The sequence below is a fragment of the Channa argus genome, chromosome 5 (genome assembly GCF_033026475.1).
Source record: "Channa argus isolate prfri chromosome 5, Channa argus male v1.0, whole genome shotgun sequence".
Taxonomy (NCBI): domain Eukaryota; kingdom Metazoa; phylum Chordata; class Actinopteri; order Anabantiformes; family Channidae; genus Channa; species Channa argus.
This window is the reverse complement of record NC_090201.1, coordinates 1,828,834-1,847,381: the sequence shown is the minus strand read 5'-3', so window position 1 is coordinate 1,847,381 and position 18,548 is coordinate 1,828,834. Positions and strand designations below refer to the sequence as shown.

General features: G+C 41.8%; 1 protein-coding gene across 1 annotated transcript; it reads left to right on the top strand.

Annotated features, from left to right (window-relative positions):
• On the top strand, nt 1-14,002 carry LOC137127858 (Krueppel-like factor 15). The gene is made up of 3 exons (XM_067505358.1): nt 1-181; nt 2,414-3,886; nt 9,788-14,002. Exons 2-3 carry the CDS (start codon nt 2,640-2,642, stop codon nt 9,954-9,956), a joined length of 1,416 nt encoding a protein of 471 aa, XP_067361459.1. The 5' UTR covers nt 1-181; nt 2,414-2,639; the 3' UTR covers nt 9,957-14,002.
• Nucleotides 14,003-18,548: the final 4,546 nt, after the last annotated feature.

The window sequence follows — 18,548 nt, the reverse complement described above, 5'->3', positions numbered from 1 at the left end:
ATACAGTACAACTCAGTGAGCGCTCAGTCCAGTCTGACTTCTGCTGCTGCTGCTGGTGGTGCATGGCGAGTCTCAAGGGCAAATCGCGCTCTGGCGACAGACTCATCGATCGCATGCAAAGAATAAAACTAATCCTCTGCCAGCTGCGTGCACCGGGGATATATTCACTTAGATAAACAAGGTAAGCTGCAGGTTTATTTCCTCCGCTGGGGCGCGGGCATGTGTCTGCTGGGTGCCATATGCTGCAGGCTGGACGAAAACATGTTTACGTTGGGAGCGGAGACGCGCGCCTGTCGCGTTATTGCACCGCGGAGAGGACGGGACACAGTCCTGCACTGTGTCTTAAAAGCTAAATCATCGGATTTAGCTTTTCAAGTTTCCTGAAACTAAGGGAATGAATTTGGAGTTTTTGTTTCCTGGTTGCAGCTGAGTATGTGATGAGATTCATGAGGGATCTGATTCACGCTGCCTGCACAATCTGATAGTGTGAAACTGTTATAAAGTCTGTTGTTATGCACAGGAATGAAGAGGTTTTGTGGAGTTACAGGGCTGATTACTAATGTGGGTAATGGATATAAGTACGCGCAAATTAAGATAAGGAGTCCACGCTTTCTGCTCCAGGAACATGTGCAGTGAATCGAAATGCGCCCGCAGAGGACGCACCAAGCGACAGAAACGCACCGACCTGCAGTTAATGACAAATATGTAAAATAGTTTACGCGTTTCCAGCTTCAGTGGCAGCTATGTGACGGATTTACTGCACTGTAATTGTCCAAACAAGCAGAGCAAGGCGAGGAGCGCGCACCGCTGCTGGATGTTCCATGCGCTCTTTTCTCATAATGATGTTGACAGTTTTGGGTTTACTCCCGGTCACTTAGTCCATGCAGGGGCCCCTATAAAAGGGAGGGCAGCTGGAGACTAGGGGGGGGGGGACGACGCTCCCTCTTCCAGAAAAAAAAATGCTATGAAGTCTATAGTACGACATGATTGAAAATATGATAAAGTGGAACCAAATCCTGTCATCTTGGTATAGTTATAGCCTCCATATACATGAGTCATAAATGTGTAACCTAATACTTAATATTAGCCACGAAAAGCACGTGAAGTAATACAACAGTATGCTGATCCATATGGAAAAAACTATGCAGCCTTGGCCCATATTTGCTTTGCTGACTTATATCAGCATTTGGCCAATAGGATGTGAGACACCAATATTTGCTCACAGAACCAAAGATTTCTTGGTTTCCTTTGGACAAATTTGGAATTAATCTAACAAACAAAACTGGTATTGGTATTTGCCAAATTACCTTTTAAACATAATTGGTGCATTCCTAGTTTAAACCCTCTAACCCTTAAATGAACATATATGAAAGTCAGGTAACATTGTAAAAAGCTTTGGATAAAAGACTGTATACAGTCAACAGACCATTTACTTATATTTCTAGAAATAAAAGTAGTGATGTCTTGTTGGGAGATTATGTTAGATTATGTTGTTTAGATATGCTGAATAAAAAACATGCACTTGTATTTTGGATATTTTCCTTCTATATTGATGGCTTGGGGGATACGAGTGCTGTCAGTGGGATGTGGTCTGTCCCTTTTTAAATCCAAATTCCGCACCTTACACATGTGAGTACGCTTCAAACACTGTTTCAGAGAATTCATATTTCTCTGTATTCTGACTCATTAACCAGCTGCTTGTCAGATGTCCGCACACACACACACACACACACACAGTGAGTGCATGCTCCAGTGCACCCTGCTCACACCCAATATGTTTATGAGATGCTGGTTTATATTTAACATGTGCATCAGTGGAAGATGGATGATGCTTAAGGCTTAAACTTAAACTCTGCTTGTTTTAGCTTTCCCATCTTTGCACTTGTTCGACCAAAATACTGCATAGTAGCAGGTCAGAGGTTGCCAACCAGGATCATTCTGAAGGGTCCATAGATAATTCAAAATATAGAAAACAAGAAGATACAACAGAGCTAAAGCTAGTTTAGCTGTAAGCTAAATATTCTTAAATCAAGGTCAACTTGCTGAATATCTTCTCAGCTGCGTCTCAGTTGTCTTTAGCCCTCAAGCTCAAAAGCATTTCGATTTTTCTCAGATTATTGCTTTTTATCAAATGAAAAAGTAAAATGTATACCGTGCTGTAGCTGCTCCTGAATGACAGTTGCATTCCACTGTTAAAGATGTAACATTTGCACCTGCAGACTGTGACTAGCCTCTCATATACACTGACAGCTGAATTAGAGGATATGGCACCTTACCATGCATTTTTCAGCAGATAGATTATCAACCAGTCTTCTTTTTTTTTTTTTATGTTTTTTTTTTATTGGCAGTACCACAGGTACACGAGGGGTTAAAATTAATAGACTTCTTGCTGTCTCTGTTTATCTCTGTTTAGACATACTGTGTCCTCGCTGAAGACCTTGGATTGCAAGATCGTTTCCCCGACGCTTACTTTCCCAGTCTGAGAGAGAAGGCAGGTGTTTCTCTATCTACACCCGAGTGGGAAGTGTGGCCTTGCTGACCTGGATTTTTTTGGCCTAACTTTCCCAGCTGCAGAAGGAATAATTCTCTAAGACAGATTTTGAGTTCAACAAGCGGCAGCGTTTTGAGACTAGCCAGGGATGGTAGACAGCTCCTCAGCGAGTGAAGAAACGCTGTGTCTTTACAGTGCCTCTCCTCCAGGCTATCGGTTGTCTGACATGGTTACAGATCTGGGTTCCTACCAGGCAATGCCATCACCGTTCTCAGAGGACGACCTCAGTGAGTCGTCCAGCCCTCGTTCCTGCTCCAGCCCGGACTCCCAGGTGCTCAGCTCCAGCTACAGTAGCAACTCCAGTGCTGAGAGCCAGGACAGCATCCTGGACCACTTGTTGTCTCAGGCCTCTTTAAGAGGTGTCACCAGTGACCCAGCAGGGTCGGGGGCACCTGTACCACTCTCCACCTTTTTCTGGGACTCACGGAGAGATGAGCCCTCCAAACGTGAGCTTGTGAAGGAGGAAAACTTTGATTTACTCACTTGGTCTAATGAAGAGACAGTGAAAATACAGGAGTCCTTCCTACCCACACTGGAAGAGATTGAAGAATTCCTAGAGGAGAATATGGAGGTGGTGACAATGAAGCAGGAGATTCGAGAAGGTTCCCCGGGTTCAGAAATGGGACTTGAGGAAGCTCTCGGCCTAGAAGTTGGCTTTGAGTGGTGCAGGGACACATCCTCTCAGCCCAAGCTGCAGCCAGAGGCCAAGTATTCAGACCAAACTGTTCCCACTGCCAGTGCTGCAGGTCTGGCTACTGCTGCCTGCAGCGAGAGCAAAGCCACATCGGTTAAAACAACACGTGAATCCAGCACAGGGGCCAAGAAGTCATCAGCCAACAAACCTTCCTCAGCAGTCAGTGGTGCTAATGGTAGTGGGATGCCGGTCATCCTACAGATTCAGCCACTTCAGATCAAACAGGAGCCCACAATAGTGCCTCTCACCCCAGCAGCCCCCCCCCCACAACCTCCCCCAGCATCAGACATCAAAATTGCACAGCTACTGGTCAACATCCAAGGTCAGACGTTTGCCTTGGTGCCCCACATCCTGCCCTCCCCCAGCCTTAACATCTCTTCCAAGTTTGTACGAATTGCTCCTGTCCCCATCGCAGCCAAGCCTCTTGGCCTCGGGGATAGCTCAGCAAGCCAGGGGTCTGGGATTTTTGTTGGAGGTCAAAAGTTTCAGAAGAATCCAGTGGCAGATCTTATCAAAATGCACAAATGTACTTTTCCCGGCTGCACCAAGATGTACACCAAGAGCAGCCACCTGAAGGCCCACTTGAGGAGGCACACTGGGGAAAAGCCTTTCGCATGCAACTGGCAGGGCTGTGGATGGAGGTGGGTACTGGAGAGGGATCTGTGATGATGGATTAAATGTGTTTCTTTTAAACCTGCAGGCCACCGGCTGATGGCATCAAACAGTCACGTCACATCGCCCATGCAAAAGCAGTGTAACTCCACACTGCAGCTTTTTGTACTCATGTGTTCATTATCTCTAGAGATTAACTCATATTTCTAACTGGTTGAATAAAGCCTTGTTCATTTGCAGGACTAATCAATTACAGCAGGCTCTGGCATGCATCAGCATAATTTAAAGTGCTTAACCTCCATTTGTTAGTGTGCCCTATTTGGAAGCTGCAGCAATTATGTGTCCGTGGAACATGTCTGTGTGCTGTGCATGGCGTCATGCTACTCAGTGTACCAAAGTCTGGAGTCCAATCTACCTGCCATTTGAACCGATCTGTCAGTTTGAGGGTCATCAGACAGCTCTTGCAAGTGAAATCGGAGGCTCTTGACAGCCACTCCCTCCCACCGCTCTGGCAAAGTAAAAAAAAAAGAAACAACTTGAATGTCATTATCTGTAATAGGGTTCATTACCATGCAAGTAAGACTGTTTATGCGGTGCCAGCAGTTTGCTTCAGCAGGCACACACTTATTCAAGGGTCTGCAATAGAAAAGCCAGGCAAAAACAATCACCATGTTTTCTTTTCACTTAGCCCCGGAGCTGAAGAGCTTTAAATGGCTGTCATGCAACCTCCCAACCGTTGATTGCAGTGATATGGAGGAAGCAGGATAAACAGACCTGCTAGCACAATCACACTTTTTGTCAGGCAGTGAGATATTTTGGATGTGCTAGAACAGCTGGGGTGTCTTTCTGGTGAATGTGAACTAAATCTGGAGTCACATGGGCACCTCCTGTTGAGACTCGACAGCTGTGCAGTTGCCTGAGCAGTCTGAGCGTGCACGTGTGTGTGTGTGTGTGTGTGTGTGTGTGTATGCTAAGTTTAAAACAGTAAGATCTAATTTGGATCCTGCTGTGTCTAATGGAGGACGGCCGAGACACAACTTAGATGCCTTAATCAGTGTAGCAGTTTCTTTGCTCACTAAAGTGTCTTTAGATGAACTGATGGTTTTCCTGAGGACATCAGATCAACCAGTGAGACTGACTCATCTGCAGCGTGAGAACAAACACATTGACTGAATTTGAATAAACCAACATCGCAAAATTGTTTAACTATGTTAATAAACCGATGAAGAATGTGATCTTGGATAGTGTAGACATTTATGTAAGTACTGCACCTAGAGTTTCAATCCATCAATTTTCATCTCGATTCCTATTGTTCTAGTTTGAGCGTTGAATTTACAACAATGTTTTTATGCATCCCTCTGACTTCCTCCCTATACATCCCTCCTCCAGGTGACATCATCCACAGGGGATTTTCGGTTCAGAATATGTCGTTGACATTGAGGTCATGCAGACATGCTCTTCCAGAACTCTAGCTGGTCATCTGTAGCAGAAAGATATCTTAACATAAGGAAGGCAGATAGGAGTTTGTGCAGGGCCCCTTCTGTATGAGGGCTACAAGAAGAATAACAACAGCCCACCTCACTGCTGTCATCAATCTAATTGTTGTCACACATCTGGAAGTTCAATCACGTTTTAAACTAAGAGGAAAGAGGTCCTGCTGACATAACTCAACTTTCAGCTAATTGTACCTGGATGATTAAGAAACTTCACTGGTGAAACGGGTGAAGGAATTTGAAATTCTCATTTCATATTTATAGTTGTTTAAGCTATAGAGCAAGTGAGTCATTTGTTCCCTGAGTTTGTCTTTCAGGTTTTACCTGTCCCCAGGCTAGGTGCGCATTTAACAGGGGACTTATGTTGCCTGAAGTTAGCCCCGACTAAAAGACCACAAACTAGAATATAAGACTGTACTCTGCTAGATGTGCACTGATGCCTTGGTGTGGCTATTTTAAGTAGGGTAACAGTAGTAGTACATTATTTTTAGGTACATATATGATTAATTTTCCTGCCTAGAGGGGGCATAGACTTAGTTAGAGTGGCAGTGTGTTTTATAATTGCCTCCGGTGACTTGTTATTTAACTTATTATAAATGACGACCACTGCATCACTGAGCGACTAGTGGATAATTGCCAGAACCTGTACAACATTTCACAGAAGAAACCTAATGAAAAGCAGCACTCAGTCACAACTTCTAATCCTCAGCTGCATGCACTGCTAATAGTGAACTAAAGCGAAAAGTGACACTTTGCAATCATCAAATGAAACATTCAGCCCTTTAAATCAGTTCTTTTTCACATTCTGGGTCAATTTTGGATCAACAAAAAGCTTTGTGTTGGTGCATTTGACTAAAGTACCAACTTGTCAAACTGCCACCAGTCATGTACTATATTCAGAATTAATACATGGGGGAGCCGCAGAAATGTGTGCTGTAGTAATCCAGGCTGTGTGTTCCAACTAACAAAGGGCTCTTGTCTATACACAAAGGCAGGATCCAGTTTGGAGAGAAGTTGGTGTGCATGTGTAAGAATGTGTGTGTGTGTGTGTGTGTAACACTGACTGTATGTGATGGGATAAACAAGGAGGCCGACCAAAGGAAAAAGGTTGGAAATAGTCTGAGAGAAGTAAGTGAATAGATTGAGGAGCCGAGAGTAAGACAAGAAAAGGTGACGGTGGTGGTGGTAAACGGGGGCTGAGGGAGGGAGAAAAAGGCCTGTTTCAGTTTTGCACACAATCATTTGAAGGGAGCTGCAGTGAGGAAGTGGAGTGAACAAAGACAAAGAGTTGAATAGTAACCATGACTGTGGGTTAGGAACGTCCAGGCTGCTACGCTGCATGAAAGGGAACCGAGGGATCAGTCAAGGTTCCTCACTTCGACAGGGAGGAAGACGGAATGAACAGCTAGATGGAAAGATGAACTGATTTCTGTATATTCTAATGTATGACAGTGTCAGCCCAGAGTCAACCAATCGTATGGTACAAAAAGCGTCTTCTAGGAAGACGTACTTCCAAAAATGACTCATTTCAAGTTCATCAGAGCATCGTTGTTAACTGTTGGTAACTCTAGTGTTTTTATCAACTTTGAAAAGAATCATCCTTTGGGTTGGGCTTAACCTCTCAGTGGCCCTGGAAATGATGATTTATAGGTGCAGCACAATATGAACCAAATAACAAAGGTCTTAAAATTAGATTTTGACACATGGCCTTGCTACAAATAACTAAAACCCAAATGAAATCTAGAGCTGGTGCTTGTGCAGCCCTAGTTTGAGCCAGTTGTGACCATTTTCCTCAGTTGGTGTTGGTTGCTCATGCACTGCTGGTGCTCTAGTGAGCCATGACTCACTCTCGTGTGAAGTGTTTTCTGGTTTACGAGGCAGAAAAGGAGATGGCCAGAATTGGCCATTACAGTAAATCATTCTTGTTGCAGGTGTGATAACATCGGCCCACAGAGCTTATACAATTAAATACTTCACTTTCAAATGTTATAACCATCACAAGTTAAATTAATACTTAAACATATCTGAAAGAAATGGCGCTTTGACATGAAAACCTCCTTTAAGTCACAAAGGATTTGAGTGTAGTTTATAAAATTGAGATCTTGTCTGTGACAACTGAAGGAAAGTAGAGAAATATGTCCTTGCAGCCTGTCATGACACTTAAAACGTATAAATATTTGAGTTTCAACTCTTGTGCCATGTTCAAAAGTGTGCACATCACCTCTCTCACTTGTTGGAGGTCTTTATTTGGAACCTGCTACAATGGCTCAGCATAGATTGTGTAAGCATGAAGAATCCGATGTGAATGTTGTAAAACCAGTGTCTCTGCTGCCTAATCTTACCATTCTACAGGCTTCTGGGAGTATTGTGTCCACACATAAGAGGAGCATTTATATCTCACATATTCTACACTTTTCTACACTTGAAACACTTTTGATCTGCTTCTACAGATTGACCAACCCAATCCAACCGCTGAAAAAAGTCTTGCAGCCTTTATAGATGTTTTTCTTTAATCTGAAGAAATGCAAATAGAGTAAAAAAAAAAAATGTAAGAAAACCAAAAGAAAGAAAACCACCTCAAAATGAAGCAGTATGGACTGAACTTGGATACAAACATAAATCCTGTCACTGATTCTCTCACTGGAACAGACCCAAACCAGATGTTGGAACATCAGCCTTCTGAGTGGCTGTGATAGTGTTAGTGTGCACAGAATGAGACCATCTATACCAACTTTTGTAAAACAGTTTGCAGATCAGATTTTGATGCACACAGTTCACTGGAAGATTATTTAAAACAGTCGGTTGGGACATGAGTGTCATCCCACATCCATCGAGTGGTGATGATACTGACCATCTGCTCCACATTACAGTGTATATATATTCTTTAATATTTGTGTTGATGCCATTCCAGTCCTGTAGCCAGTTACGTGTTTCAAAGGACAAGGAAGGATGGTGTGCTACGAGAATGATGTTATGTTGTTGGCAGCATCTCCCTGTATAAACCGCCGTCTGATGTTGCGTGTAACTTAATCACGACTGCCGTTGCTTAGCCCCCAGATGTAACCTTGTTCTATCTACGTAACAGGGAATGCAGTGGATTTATACTACAGCTCCCTAACTGTTAATGCTTTATTACTGGCTGCCATTGTATTGAGCTGTCAGGTCTGCAGAGCAACATCTGCGATGCAGAACCTGGCCTGGGACAGTCCAGTATGGGGGGAAGAAGTCCTGGAGCCGTCGTCCCGTGGCTCCAGCCAAGTAGCGATTGCCTCGCATGCTAATTCCATTGCAATGTTGTGCTTGTCCAAATGAGTTACAGGCGAGCAAGTTGTCGCATCAACATGCGAAGCATTCTTGCTCATGACAGATAATTATGCTGTTAAATCTTGGTGAGAAACCAAACACCGCAGTCATTGTGTACACGTTGGGAAAGACAGGGAGGCTGCCAAATCTGAATCCAGAATAACAATATGAGGGTGGTGGTATCTGATTGCATCATGCTCTATAGGCACTTGTGAGGCTCAGTGCTGTAAAATATCCACAGCACACAAACAGTGCGAGACGAATCTTCGTATCACATCCACTGTCAGCTGTTTGTTAGGGAAGAGCCAAGACACAAACAGAACAACAGTTAGTGGATGCATTATTCAGCCAGTGTGACACAGGTGGATTGGATTATCTTCAGTAAGCACCTGAGAAAATCAGCACGTTAGTTTTCATTGTCCTCCAAATATAACACAACGTCGTTGCTTTGCCAGTCTCCAGTGCTGCCTATAAAGCGCTATGTCAAGATTAAGTTCAAGTTTTGAAACCAAGTTAGACCATTAGTGTTAATATCCAAACTGCCACCGCACCGGTAAAACCCCAATTAAATGTTTTAAAATGTGTATTTCATAGTGATTTTGGACAAATGAAGTACATTCGTCTAAAATCTTTCTGACAGTCGATTGGTGGATTCCAAACTCTTTGGAAATTTCTTTGTAGCCCTTTCAGCCTGGTGAGCATCGATAGCTCTTAGCAACACTTTTCCAAACCTGTGTTGTTAAGGTCAGATGTTTCCTCTTCAAATGAATTGACAATCTGAAAGCTTCTCATACTTTTGCCAAATACACAAATTATATGGGATTTTTTTCCCTCCATTTTATATTTATTTGATTTGATTGAGTTCTCTTTATGAAGTTTTAGGAAAGGTTTGCAGTGACATTTCTGGTAGTCTGGTTAATTTTTACGGTCTGGTTTCCTGTCTCTTCGCTGTTTCCTGTCAAATAAAGTCATAAAAAGCTGCTAAAGAATTAAGCAAAAGAAGCCAAAGAGAAACTACAAGTCTTGTCAAAGTTGTGTTTTTGATTTGGTCAAAACGAGTGTACAGACCATCAGAGTCAGAGCTCTAAATGTAATTTCCCTGATCAAATTATGATCTTTTCTTCTTTCTCCCAGGTTTTCCCGGTCAGATGAGCTGTCACGACACCGAAGGTCCCACTCGGGGGTTAAGCCCTACCAGTGTCCCGTGTGTGAGAAGAAGTTTGCTCGCAGTGACCACCTGTCAAAACACATCAAAGTCCATCGTTTTCCACGGAGCAGCCGGACCGTTCACTCTGCAAACTGACACCTTGCTAAGGTCACTGGGATCACTGGAAATGCATGGATCCCTCTCATACAGACATAGGCGATGGGAGTGTATGGGTGTGTGCACACAGCCGTCCCAGTTACCATCCTGTAATCAGCTGAAGGTTGTTGCCGCTGTTGGTGCTTTGGTATGTTGTGGTCCTTATGCATGTTCTGTCTTTATCTCCAGCCTCAGCACAAGATAAGATAAGCTTATTTTCATTCAGTCTGGATTATGTCATAGGCTTGGTAATAGCCTTGTGTGTCCTTTCTGCCTGGATGTAAACAACTGCCTTTTATTGTCCTGAAAGCTGCCAGTGTCTTGGACATTTCTTTTATGCAATGTTTGGGAAGTCTGGCCAAAGTCCACTGGGATCCCCATGAGCTACTATCGAAGTTCCAGGGATGCACAGACCTGTGAGGGGTTCTCTGCTGGCTTTGGCCTACTTTTTTTTCTGCCTTGCACCACAGATCATTGACAGAAAAGGTGGATAAAACATTTGTCATTCAACTCTGTGCTGACGCACATTGAGAGAACCGTGAGTTGCTAACTGCGAAAGGAAGTCTCCATCTTCTATGACTCTGCTCATACTGTTACAGCTCTGTGAACGTACTGTCATGGAGGGTGGAGGAGAATAACAGAAGCATGCAATCATTGCTAAAGTGACAAACAAGGGAGAATTTAAGGGCAGATGACTGTTCAATCAGCCTTCCCATCAGTGTTAACTGTTCTTTGTTGGTATTTTAGTAAGTTATCATCTGTACCTGCTTGCTGGGCTTCTATTATTGTCACTTTTCTGCCCTTACTGACAACTGAGCCCAGTGATTTTCAAAATCTAGCTTTTCGGTGTAACAGTGTCATCACATGGCCATGTCTGTCTGTGCATTTCAGTGGAGCTGAATGTCTCACCCTTTCAATATCGGTGTCAAATAATGACTTCTGATTTGGGTTATTTTGCGAAAGACTTGACACACGCACTTGCTGCTTCACCTGCTTGCGGAAACACCCTGACAGCCTTTATCATGTCACGTTGAGGTGACGTCAGTGAACACGGACCACGCCATGGTGCTGAACTACCAGGAGGATAAGCTTCTAGGAAATGTAGTGAGAACATCCAGTTGGTTTGAGGCCATGACACATTTTCTGATGCCTAATTGTTTTCAAAGATTGTGTGCTACATGTATCACGCTCTGCGGGGGACTGTGTGGGGAGTGGGCACTAGCAACGCTGTGCATTCATGTATGTTCGGTGACAACTGGCAGGCAGAAGCACACAGTATTGAACATCATTCCTTTCATTCAATTTTTGAATTTTGTAACGCTTGTGTGAGCACAGGTGTTTTATTGCATCCTATGAATGTATGTAAATATGCAGAAGTGTACATCGCTGCATCCAGGAAACAATCAGAAGCGATTCTGACGTCATCTTAAAACAAAGCAGTGGTTGTGAAGATTTCTAGTGTAAACCCTAAATATGTACATAACTTAACATTTCAGTACATATGAATATATTATATATATATTTTTTCTTTGTTCTATCTAAGCTGCATTTACAAATAAAAGGGAAAACAAACTCATGCCTAGTTTGTCTTTAGTAAGGTTAGTACGTTTGGTAGGATGCCTGAGAAAGTTCATAAACCTAATACTTGGAAGTGACATAGTAAAGCCCAGCATCCAATAAGCCACACAGACAAGAAACAAATTATGCTTTTCATGTCACCAGGCCAGGATCTGGAAAATACTGAAGTAAAACACCTTTCTCCTACATAAATGGAATGAATTTAAAACCATCCCTTCATTCAGCTGAACCAAAACCACATCAGCAGATGTGGAAAAAGATGTGCTCCAGCTGTGTCTGGCTTTTCTTATTACTATTACCTATGTTTCTCCAGTTTTTCTGTTGTTAGGGGAAATTTAAAAAAAAAAGCATCTGGTGCTTTGCTGATCATGATCCCTATGATATAAGAAAACCATGACTGTGTCAGTGTTACATTACATCATAAATGTAGACATACTGCACAGGGAGTGTCCATGACCTTTTATGAATATTGTAAATTGTATGTGCAAACACTTTGTGTGTAAGCAGGGTAGGTTTGCATGCAAAAGGTCTTTTCAGATGAGCCATTCTAATCACTGACATCACTTTAGAATTACATCAGTGAATCACTTTTATCACTGTGAGCTCTGTCCCTGTTACACCCTCACTGACACACACAGAAGGACTAGATTGCACCACTGCACCACTGAAGTTTTAAGTGTACAGCAATAGCAACTCACTCCCTTAACGGAGACTGTTGATCTGTTGCAGTGGACAAAGATCACGGTGATTCAGCTTTAGCGACCTGATCTGGGGATTGAACAGTGGTAAGGATTTGGTTTTTGGATGGTTGAGCCGTGGACTGGAGATGAAACCACTGAGCCTGTGGGTGTGGAATGACTGATGCAACGTGTGAACCACAGATATACTGTACAACATGCAGTACTTTGGATAAAGGAGTTACTGAAGACACAGAGAGCTGCAAGGAGGAGGAAACAACAGCCAATTCTTTATGCTCTGTTCAAATGTGAAATGTGGGAAGTTGTTTTAACACCCTCTCGGTCATTAGGTATGAATTAACGATGAAGGGTTTCAACAGCAATCCTAAAACAGTAAAGCTGTTTATTTTGGGAATGGGGAATCCGAACATTGAGTCTAGAATTGCTTTAGGTGCATGAGATTGTAACCCACACCTTAAAGGGAGAACGATGCAGGATGCCTGCCAGTCAAAGCGGAGGGCGCATAGAACAGTTAGCAAATAATGAAAATCTGCTCTACATTCTACAATGTGTGCAAAACTTTAGGTTTAGTAACCAACAGCAATGTCGTGTTTTTCATGTACTTTCTTTATTTTTTATTATTTAGTTTGTAAAAAAAATGTCAATGTATAGAATCTCTGAGTAACTTTGTAGACAAATAGTTAAGGTTTATTTGGCCAGACGTCATAGTATATTAATAGTATAGTAATAGTTCTGATCTTTAAAATGTAGTCTTTATATAGAGACCCAGCAGTATTGGTGTTCAGCTGGTCCCGCTTTAAGATGCCAAAGTTATCGTGCGTCGAGTTTAACATGGCTAATCCTGGTCATGGGTTCTGTTTCCCCACAAATACGAGTGTGTGGTGAGAAGCTGCTGCGGAAACAGTGAGAATTTGTGGAACTACAGTATTTTTGTATAACAAGCAGCTTGGAAATAGGCAGAAATGTGTAGAGGTAATTAAAGTAAGACTGGGAAACCACAGTGCTGTGCTATAAGACATCCAGTACATCCAGAAAGTATCCGTGCGCTTAACGTTTTCCACCTTTTGTTATGTCACCGCCTCATTTCAAAATGGATTAAACTAATTATTTACCTCAATATTCAAAAAGCAATACCCGGTAATTACAACATTAAAGAAGTTTGTTTGAAATCTTTGCAACTGTATAAAAACAACAACTACAAAAAAAATCACATGTACATAAGTATTCACAGTCTTTGCTCAGTACTTTGTACTTTGTTGACTCTTTTTTAAGTATGATGCTTCAAGGCTGGCACCTATTTTTGGGCAGTTTCTCCCTTTCTTCTTTGCAGTACCTCTCAATGGGGAATGTCGGTAAACAGCCAGTTTCAGATCTCTCCTGAGATGTTCAAGTCTGGGCTCTGGCTGGTCCACTCAAGGACATTCACCGAGTTGTTCCGTACAGGTTTTCATCTTTCCCTCCATCCTGACTAATCTCCCAGTTCCTGCCTCGGAAAAACATCCCCACAGCATGATTCCAAACTTCTCTTTATGGGTGATGGAGACCACTGTGCTTATTGGGACCTTCAATGCTGCAGAAGTTTTTCTGTACCGTTCCCCAGATCTGTGTCTCAATACAATCCTGTATCTGAGGCCTAGAGACAATTCCTTGGACTTCATGACTTGGTTTGTTCATTTACACGCACTGTTAATTGTGGGACCTTTTATAGACATGTGTATGCTTTTCCAAATCATGTCCAATCAAGTTGTAGAAATATCTCAAGGATGATTTTATCTTTTTAACAGATTTGCAAAGATTTCAAACAATCTTCTTCCTCTTTTTCATCATGGGGTATTGTTTGTGGAATCGTATGGAAAATAATGAATTTGATCCATTTTGGAATAAGTCCTGGAAATATCATGATATAATGATTTTTTTTTTTTTTTTTTTTTTTGTCAAGAAAAGATTTAATTTGGGACTTTGATTTTAAACGGAAGCAGGTCTTTGCAAACTAATCTCAATTCATTAAAAATATAAAACTGAAAACATGTAATTGCAACGAGATTCACCTTCTCCTAAATCATCACTGGTGCAGCCTGCTGGTTTCAAAGACAACAACAAGCAGTCATAGTGTCTAGTCTGGTGGGTTAAAAAGGTGCATTTTGGGCTCATCAGACCTTACAAACCTTTTCCACTTCTTTTGCCTTTATTCAAACTCTAGCTGAGATTAATTATGAGCTTTTTATTTCTTTGCCACTCTCCCATAAAACTTTGACTGTTGAAGCCTATGTACAGTCTCTCACATCTCAGCTGCTTAAGCTTGTAACTCCTTCAGGAAAGTTAGATGTGTCTTCATGGCCTCCACCAGTAGGCTCTTTCTTGCACGGTCACTCAATTTCTGGGGACAGCCTGCTCTAGGCAGATTGCAAAAACGCAAAACTTGTTCAATTTCTTAATCATTACACTTCTGTTGTCCAAGACACATTTATTGGCCCTTTTTGTATCTATCCCCTAACTTCTGCATTTTATCTTCAGTCTTTTCATCGTGTTGACTGTGTTCTTCTGTCATCATGGTGTAGTTTTTGATGAGGATACTGATTCACCAGCATATGGAACTTCTAGCTACAGGGGTGACTGTGGCGCAGGAAGGTAGAACAGTTGTCCACCAATACCACCAAGTGTCCTTGACAATTCGTTGACACTGAACCCCAACATAGTTGCTCCTGGTGAGCGTTGGCCAGCTGCAATAGCAGCTCCCCCATCGTTGTGAGTGTGAATGGGCAAATAAGAAGCAGTGTAAAGCGCTTTGAGTGCCAATAGGTAGAAAAGCGCTATATAACTGGAGATGATTTACAAACATAAATGTACTTTATTGGGATTTTATGTGATAGACCAACACAATGTGGCACATAATTGCGAAATAAAAGGATAATAAGAAATGTTTTACCAATAAATATTTGAATTTGTAATCAGCCCCCTTTACTCTGATACCGCTAACTAACATCTAGTGGAACCAATTGCCTTTAGAAATCACCTAATTAATAGTCCACCTGTGTGTAATTTAATCTCAGTATGAATACAGCTGTTCTGTGAAGCCCTCAGAGGTTTGTTAGAAAACGATAGTGAACAAAAGGCATCGTGAAGTCCAAGGAACACACCGGACAGTTTTCGAGAAGTTAAAAGCAGGTTAAGTTATAGAAAATATTCCAAGCTTTGAACATCTCACGGAGCACTGTACAATCTATTATCAAAATGAAAAGAGTGTCGCACAACTGCAAACCAACCAAGACATGGCCGTCTACCAGGGACAGGGAAGCTGGTCAGAGTTCAGAGTCCAGACCTAAATCCATTTAAGGTCTGTGGCAAGACTTGAAAACTGCTGTTCACAGATGCTCTCCATCAGATCTGACTTATTGCAAAGAAGAATGGGCAAAACTTTCACTCTAGATATGCAAAGCTGGTAGAGACATAACTCAAAAGACTTGCAGCCGTAATTGCAATGAAAGGGGCTTCTACAAAGTATTCACCCCGGCGGGCTGAAAATAAATACACTTTTCAGATATTTATTTGTAAAAATTATACTTTCACTTCACAATTATGTGCCACTTTGTGTTGCTCTATCACATAAAATGTCAATTTTTTTTTTGTCAATCAATAATGTGACAAAATGTGGAAAATTTCAAGGGGTATGAATCCTTTAACAAAACACTGTACCTCATTCTTTGACTTTCGAAACCAATTTACTGCCACCAGTGAGGATTTGGGTGATTTACTTTAAAGGGATGAATCTTTTACGCAGTCACTTATTTTAGTGCAAAGGTCAATGAAAGCAGTTCAGGAATAAATACATTTTTAAAAATGCAGCACGTCACAGTCTATGTATTGACAGCAAATAGAAAATTAGGCGGCTGCACCATTATTATATTTTGTAGCGCTCTTCAGGCTCCCTTCAAGTTTAATGATCAGGCAATATTTTCATGCAATACTTCTGAAGATCGCATTTATGTTGACTACAAACAGGGAGCACTGTGAGTTTCAATTAACTGTTTCTGCTTTTAAATGTCTTGGACCCTCGCTGTAATAATTATTTCACATCATATGACTTTGTAATTTTCCAGTTACGCACCATCAAAAATTGTAAAGATTCCCACCCCTACATTCAACTCGGTAGACAGAGTTATGACAATTTAAAAAAAAAAAATGTAAATACAAAACACAGGAGTTGCTGGCAGCAGAATAGTGCGGAAGAAAGAACAACAATATTAGCTTGAGTACACAGCCTGTTTGTTACACAACAGGTTTTTTCTTTTTGCTTGGGCACTAAAGGGCAGTTTGTCCAGTGTGTCTTACAAGGTACAGCTGCCACTGCTTTGAGGCACAGTCCTGACTCAGTGTAGCTATTTAGGTAAAACAGGCCGCGGAATGGTTTACAAAAGTCCCTGTTCCGTTCATATCACAGTTTTTTGGCCGTTGGTTCAGTTGAATGCGTTATTCTTAAAAAGCAGTGCGGTCGGCATTGCCAAGTTTAACGGTCTTTTAATTTATTTGGCAGAAAACATACTAATCATACTAAGAACACAGGCAACATAAACACATCATTGTTACAACCTTAACGCTTTAAATTTGAATTAAACATGTTTTCTTTTTAATGGAAACAAGAATGCGGCTTTGTTGATTTCAGTATGTAATGCAGCATAAACCCAACACACACACATAGTTGTTCTCTGTTCAGTCTGTTTTCATTACTGGTGCTTGTGTTTTCAGCAGTCCAACAGAACTTGCTCAGTGAAGTTTGATGTGGTACATTTCGCTGAACAGTTGTGCATTCATAAAATCATGGGTTGCTTTAGCATTAATGTTCGGTCAACAAGCTCGCAAACACACGCAAATGGTGTCTAAGAGCTGACAATGCGGTTTTGAATGGGCGTTTTCGTACTCGCTGAGCTTTTATTGCACGTATAGTTATGTGTTTAGAAGTTATCATCTCCAGTGATGTCACACCTCAGCTCTGAGGGACAGCACTCTAAGCTCACAAACTGTATTTACCGATCGGCTTTTCACAAGATCAAATGTTTGCACGAGGAGTGTGAATGCATGGTGCAAGCAAATACAATACATTTGTGCAGACATTGCAATTCACTAACTCTTTCGTGGTTGGTTTATCGTGTTTTTTCAAATAGCAATGACAATGAAGATCCAATTTACCATTCAAGTTTAATTGCTTCAGAGAGGAGTTGCTCTTTTCTACCAGACCCTCCTCATCATGCTATCAACGACTCAACTCTTTCAGCATTGTTGCAGGCGGACTGAACAGTACTCACTAGCAAACTGAACGGGACAGATTATCTGAACAGTTTCCTTGTGTACATAACTCCAACCCTAGCTGTTGTGGCAGCTCCACATAGCTGGATATAAATTAGGGTTGTATCTCTTCCATCAGACATAAATGTGACAGACAACAGAAAGTAGACTAGTGATTTGTGTCTGAAAACCCTCAGTGCATGTTATTGTTTGTACCAAGACCAGACAAATTGGAATTGTGCTATATTTCTCAGCTACGCAGGCCAAAGTGAAGAATTTGAACTACGGCAATAATCCACCTTAAGATCTGGTTGTGTCCCGAAGACACATTTGTTTCAGTGACTTATATTTTAGTCACTGTGGGCCTTAACATCAGTGTGTTCTAGAACATCTAGTGCCATGCACAGAAGGCTGTACTTTGTGCGTACCCATGCAATATTTTATCAGTGCCACTGCTGGCTTCATGGTGTTCAGACAGGCTCAAGGTTACACGCTGAAACTAGCTGCTTTCTGTTTGAATATAGCTCCGTGAGCCAGCGCTGAGGAGATTGTCCGTGCTGATTATTTGGCTTTGGACTTTCATTCATACTTTAAACATGATGATACAATAGAGTGACTGTAGGTTCTATGTTATGTATGTCCCACGAATGACTGTTTGACTGATTGACTGTGGGCACACACATGTTCTTGCATGTGTATCTATATGCTTCCAAAAACATCCTGAGGCATCTCTGGCACGGAACCACATTTCCTGTTAGAAGGGAAACAGAAAGACAATAGGCTACTCATACTCCGACCCCCCCATTAGGTTTGAACGCATCACCTCATGCACATCTGTATAATACATTTAAAAGAAAAATTCTGTGAAGCAGTTTGTAATAAAACTTTCAGTTTAACTATACAGCAGCAGGAAGCCAGTGTAGAGATCTGAAGAGTAGTGTGACATGAATCCTTTTTGGCTGGTTAACAATGATGCTGCATTTTGGATCATCTGCAAGAGTTTGATTGTGCATAGCGGTAACCCCATCAACGAAGC

Bases quoted from the DNA above. Each gene is read 5' to 3' on its own strand.
- LOC137127858 (XM_067505358.1), top strand. From the start codon at position 2,640: ATGGTAGACAGCTCCTCAGCGAGTGAAGAAACGCTGTGTCTTTACAGT. The intron at 3,887-9,787 runs GTGGGTACTGGA...TCTTTCTCCCAG, and splicing joins TGGCAGGGCTGTGGATGGAG to GTTTTCCCGGTCAGATGAGC.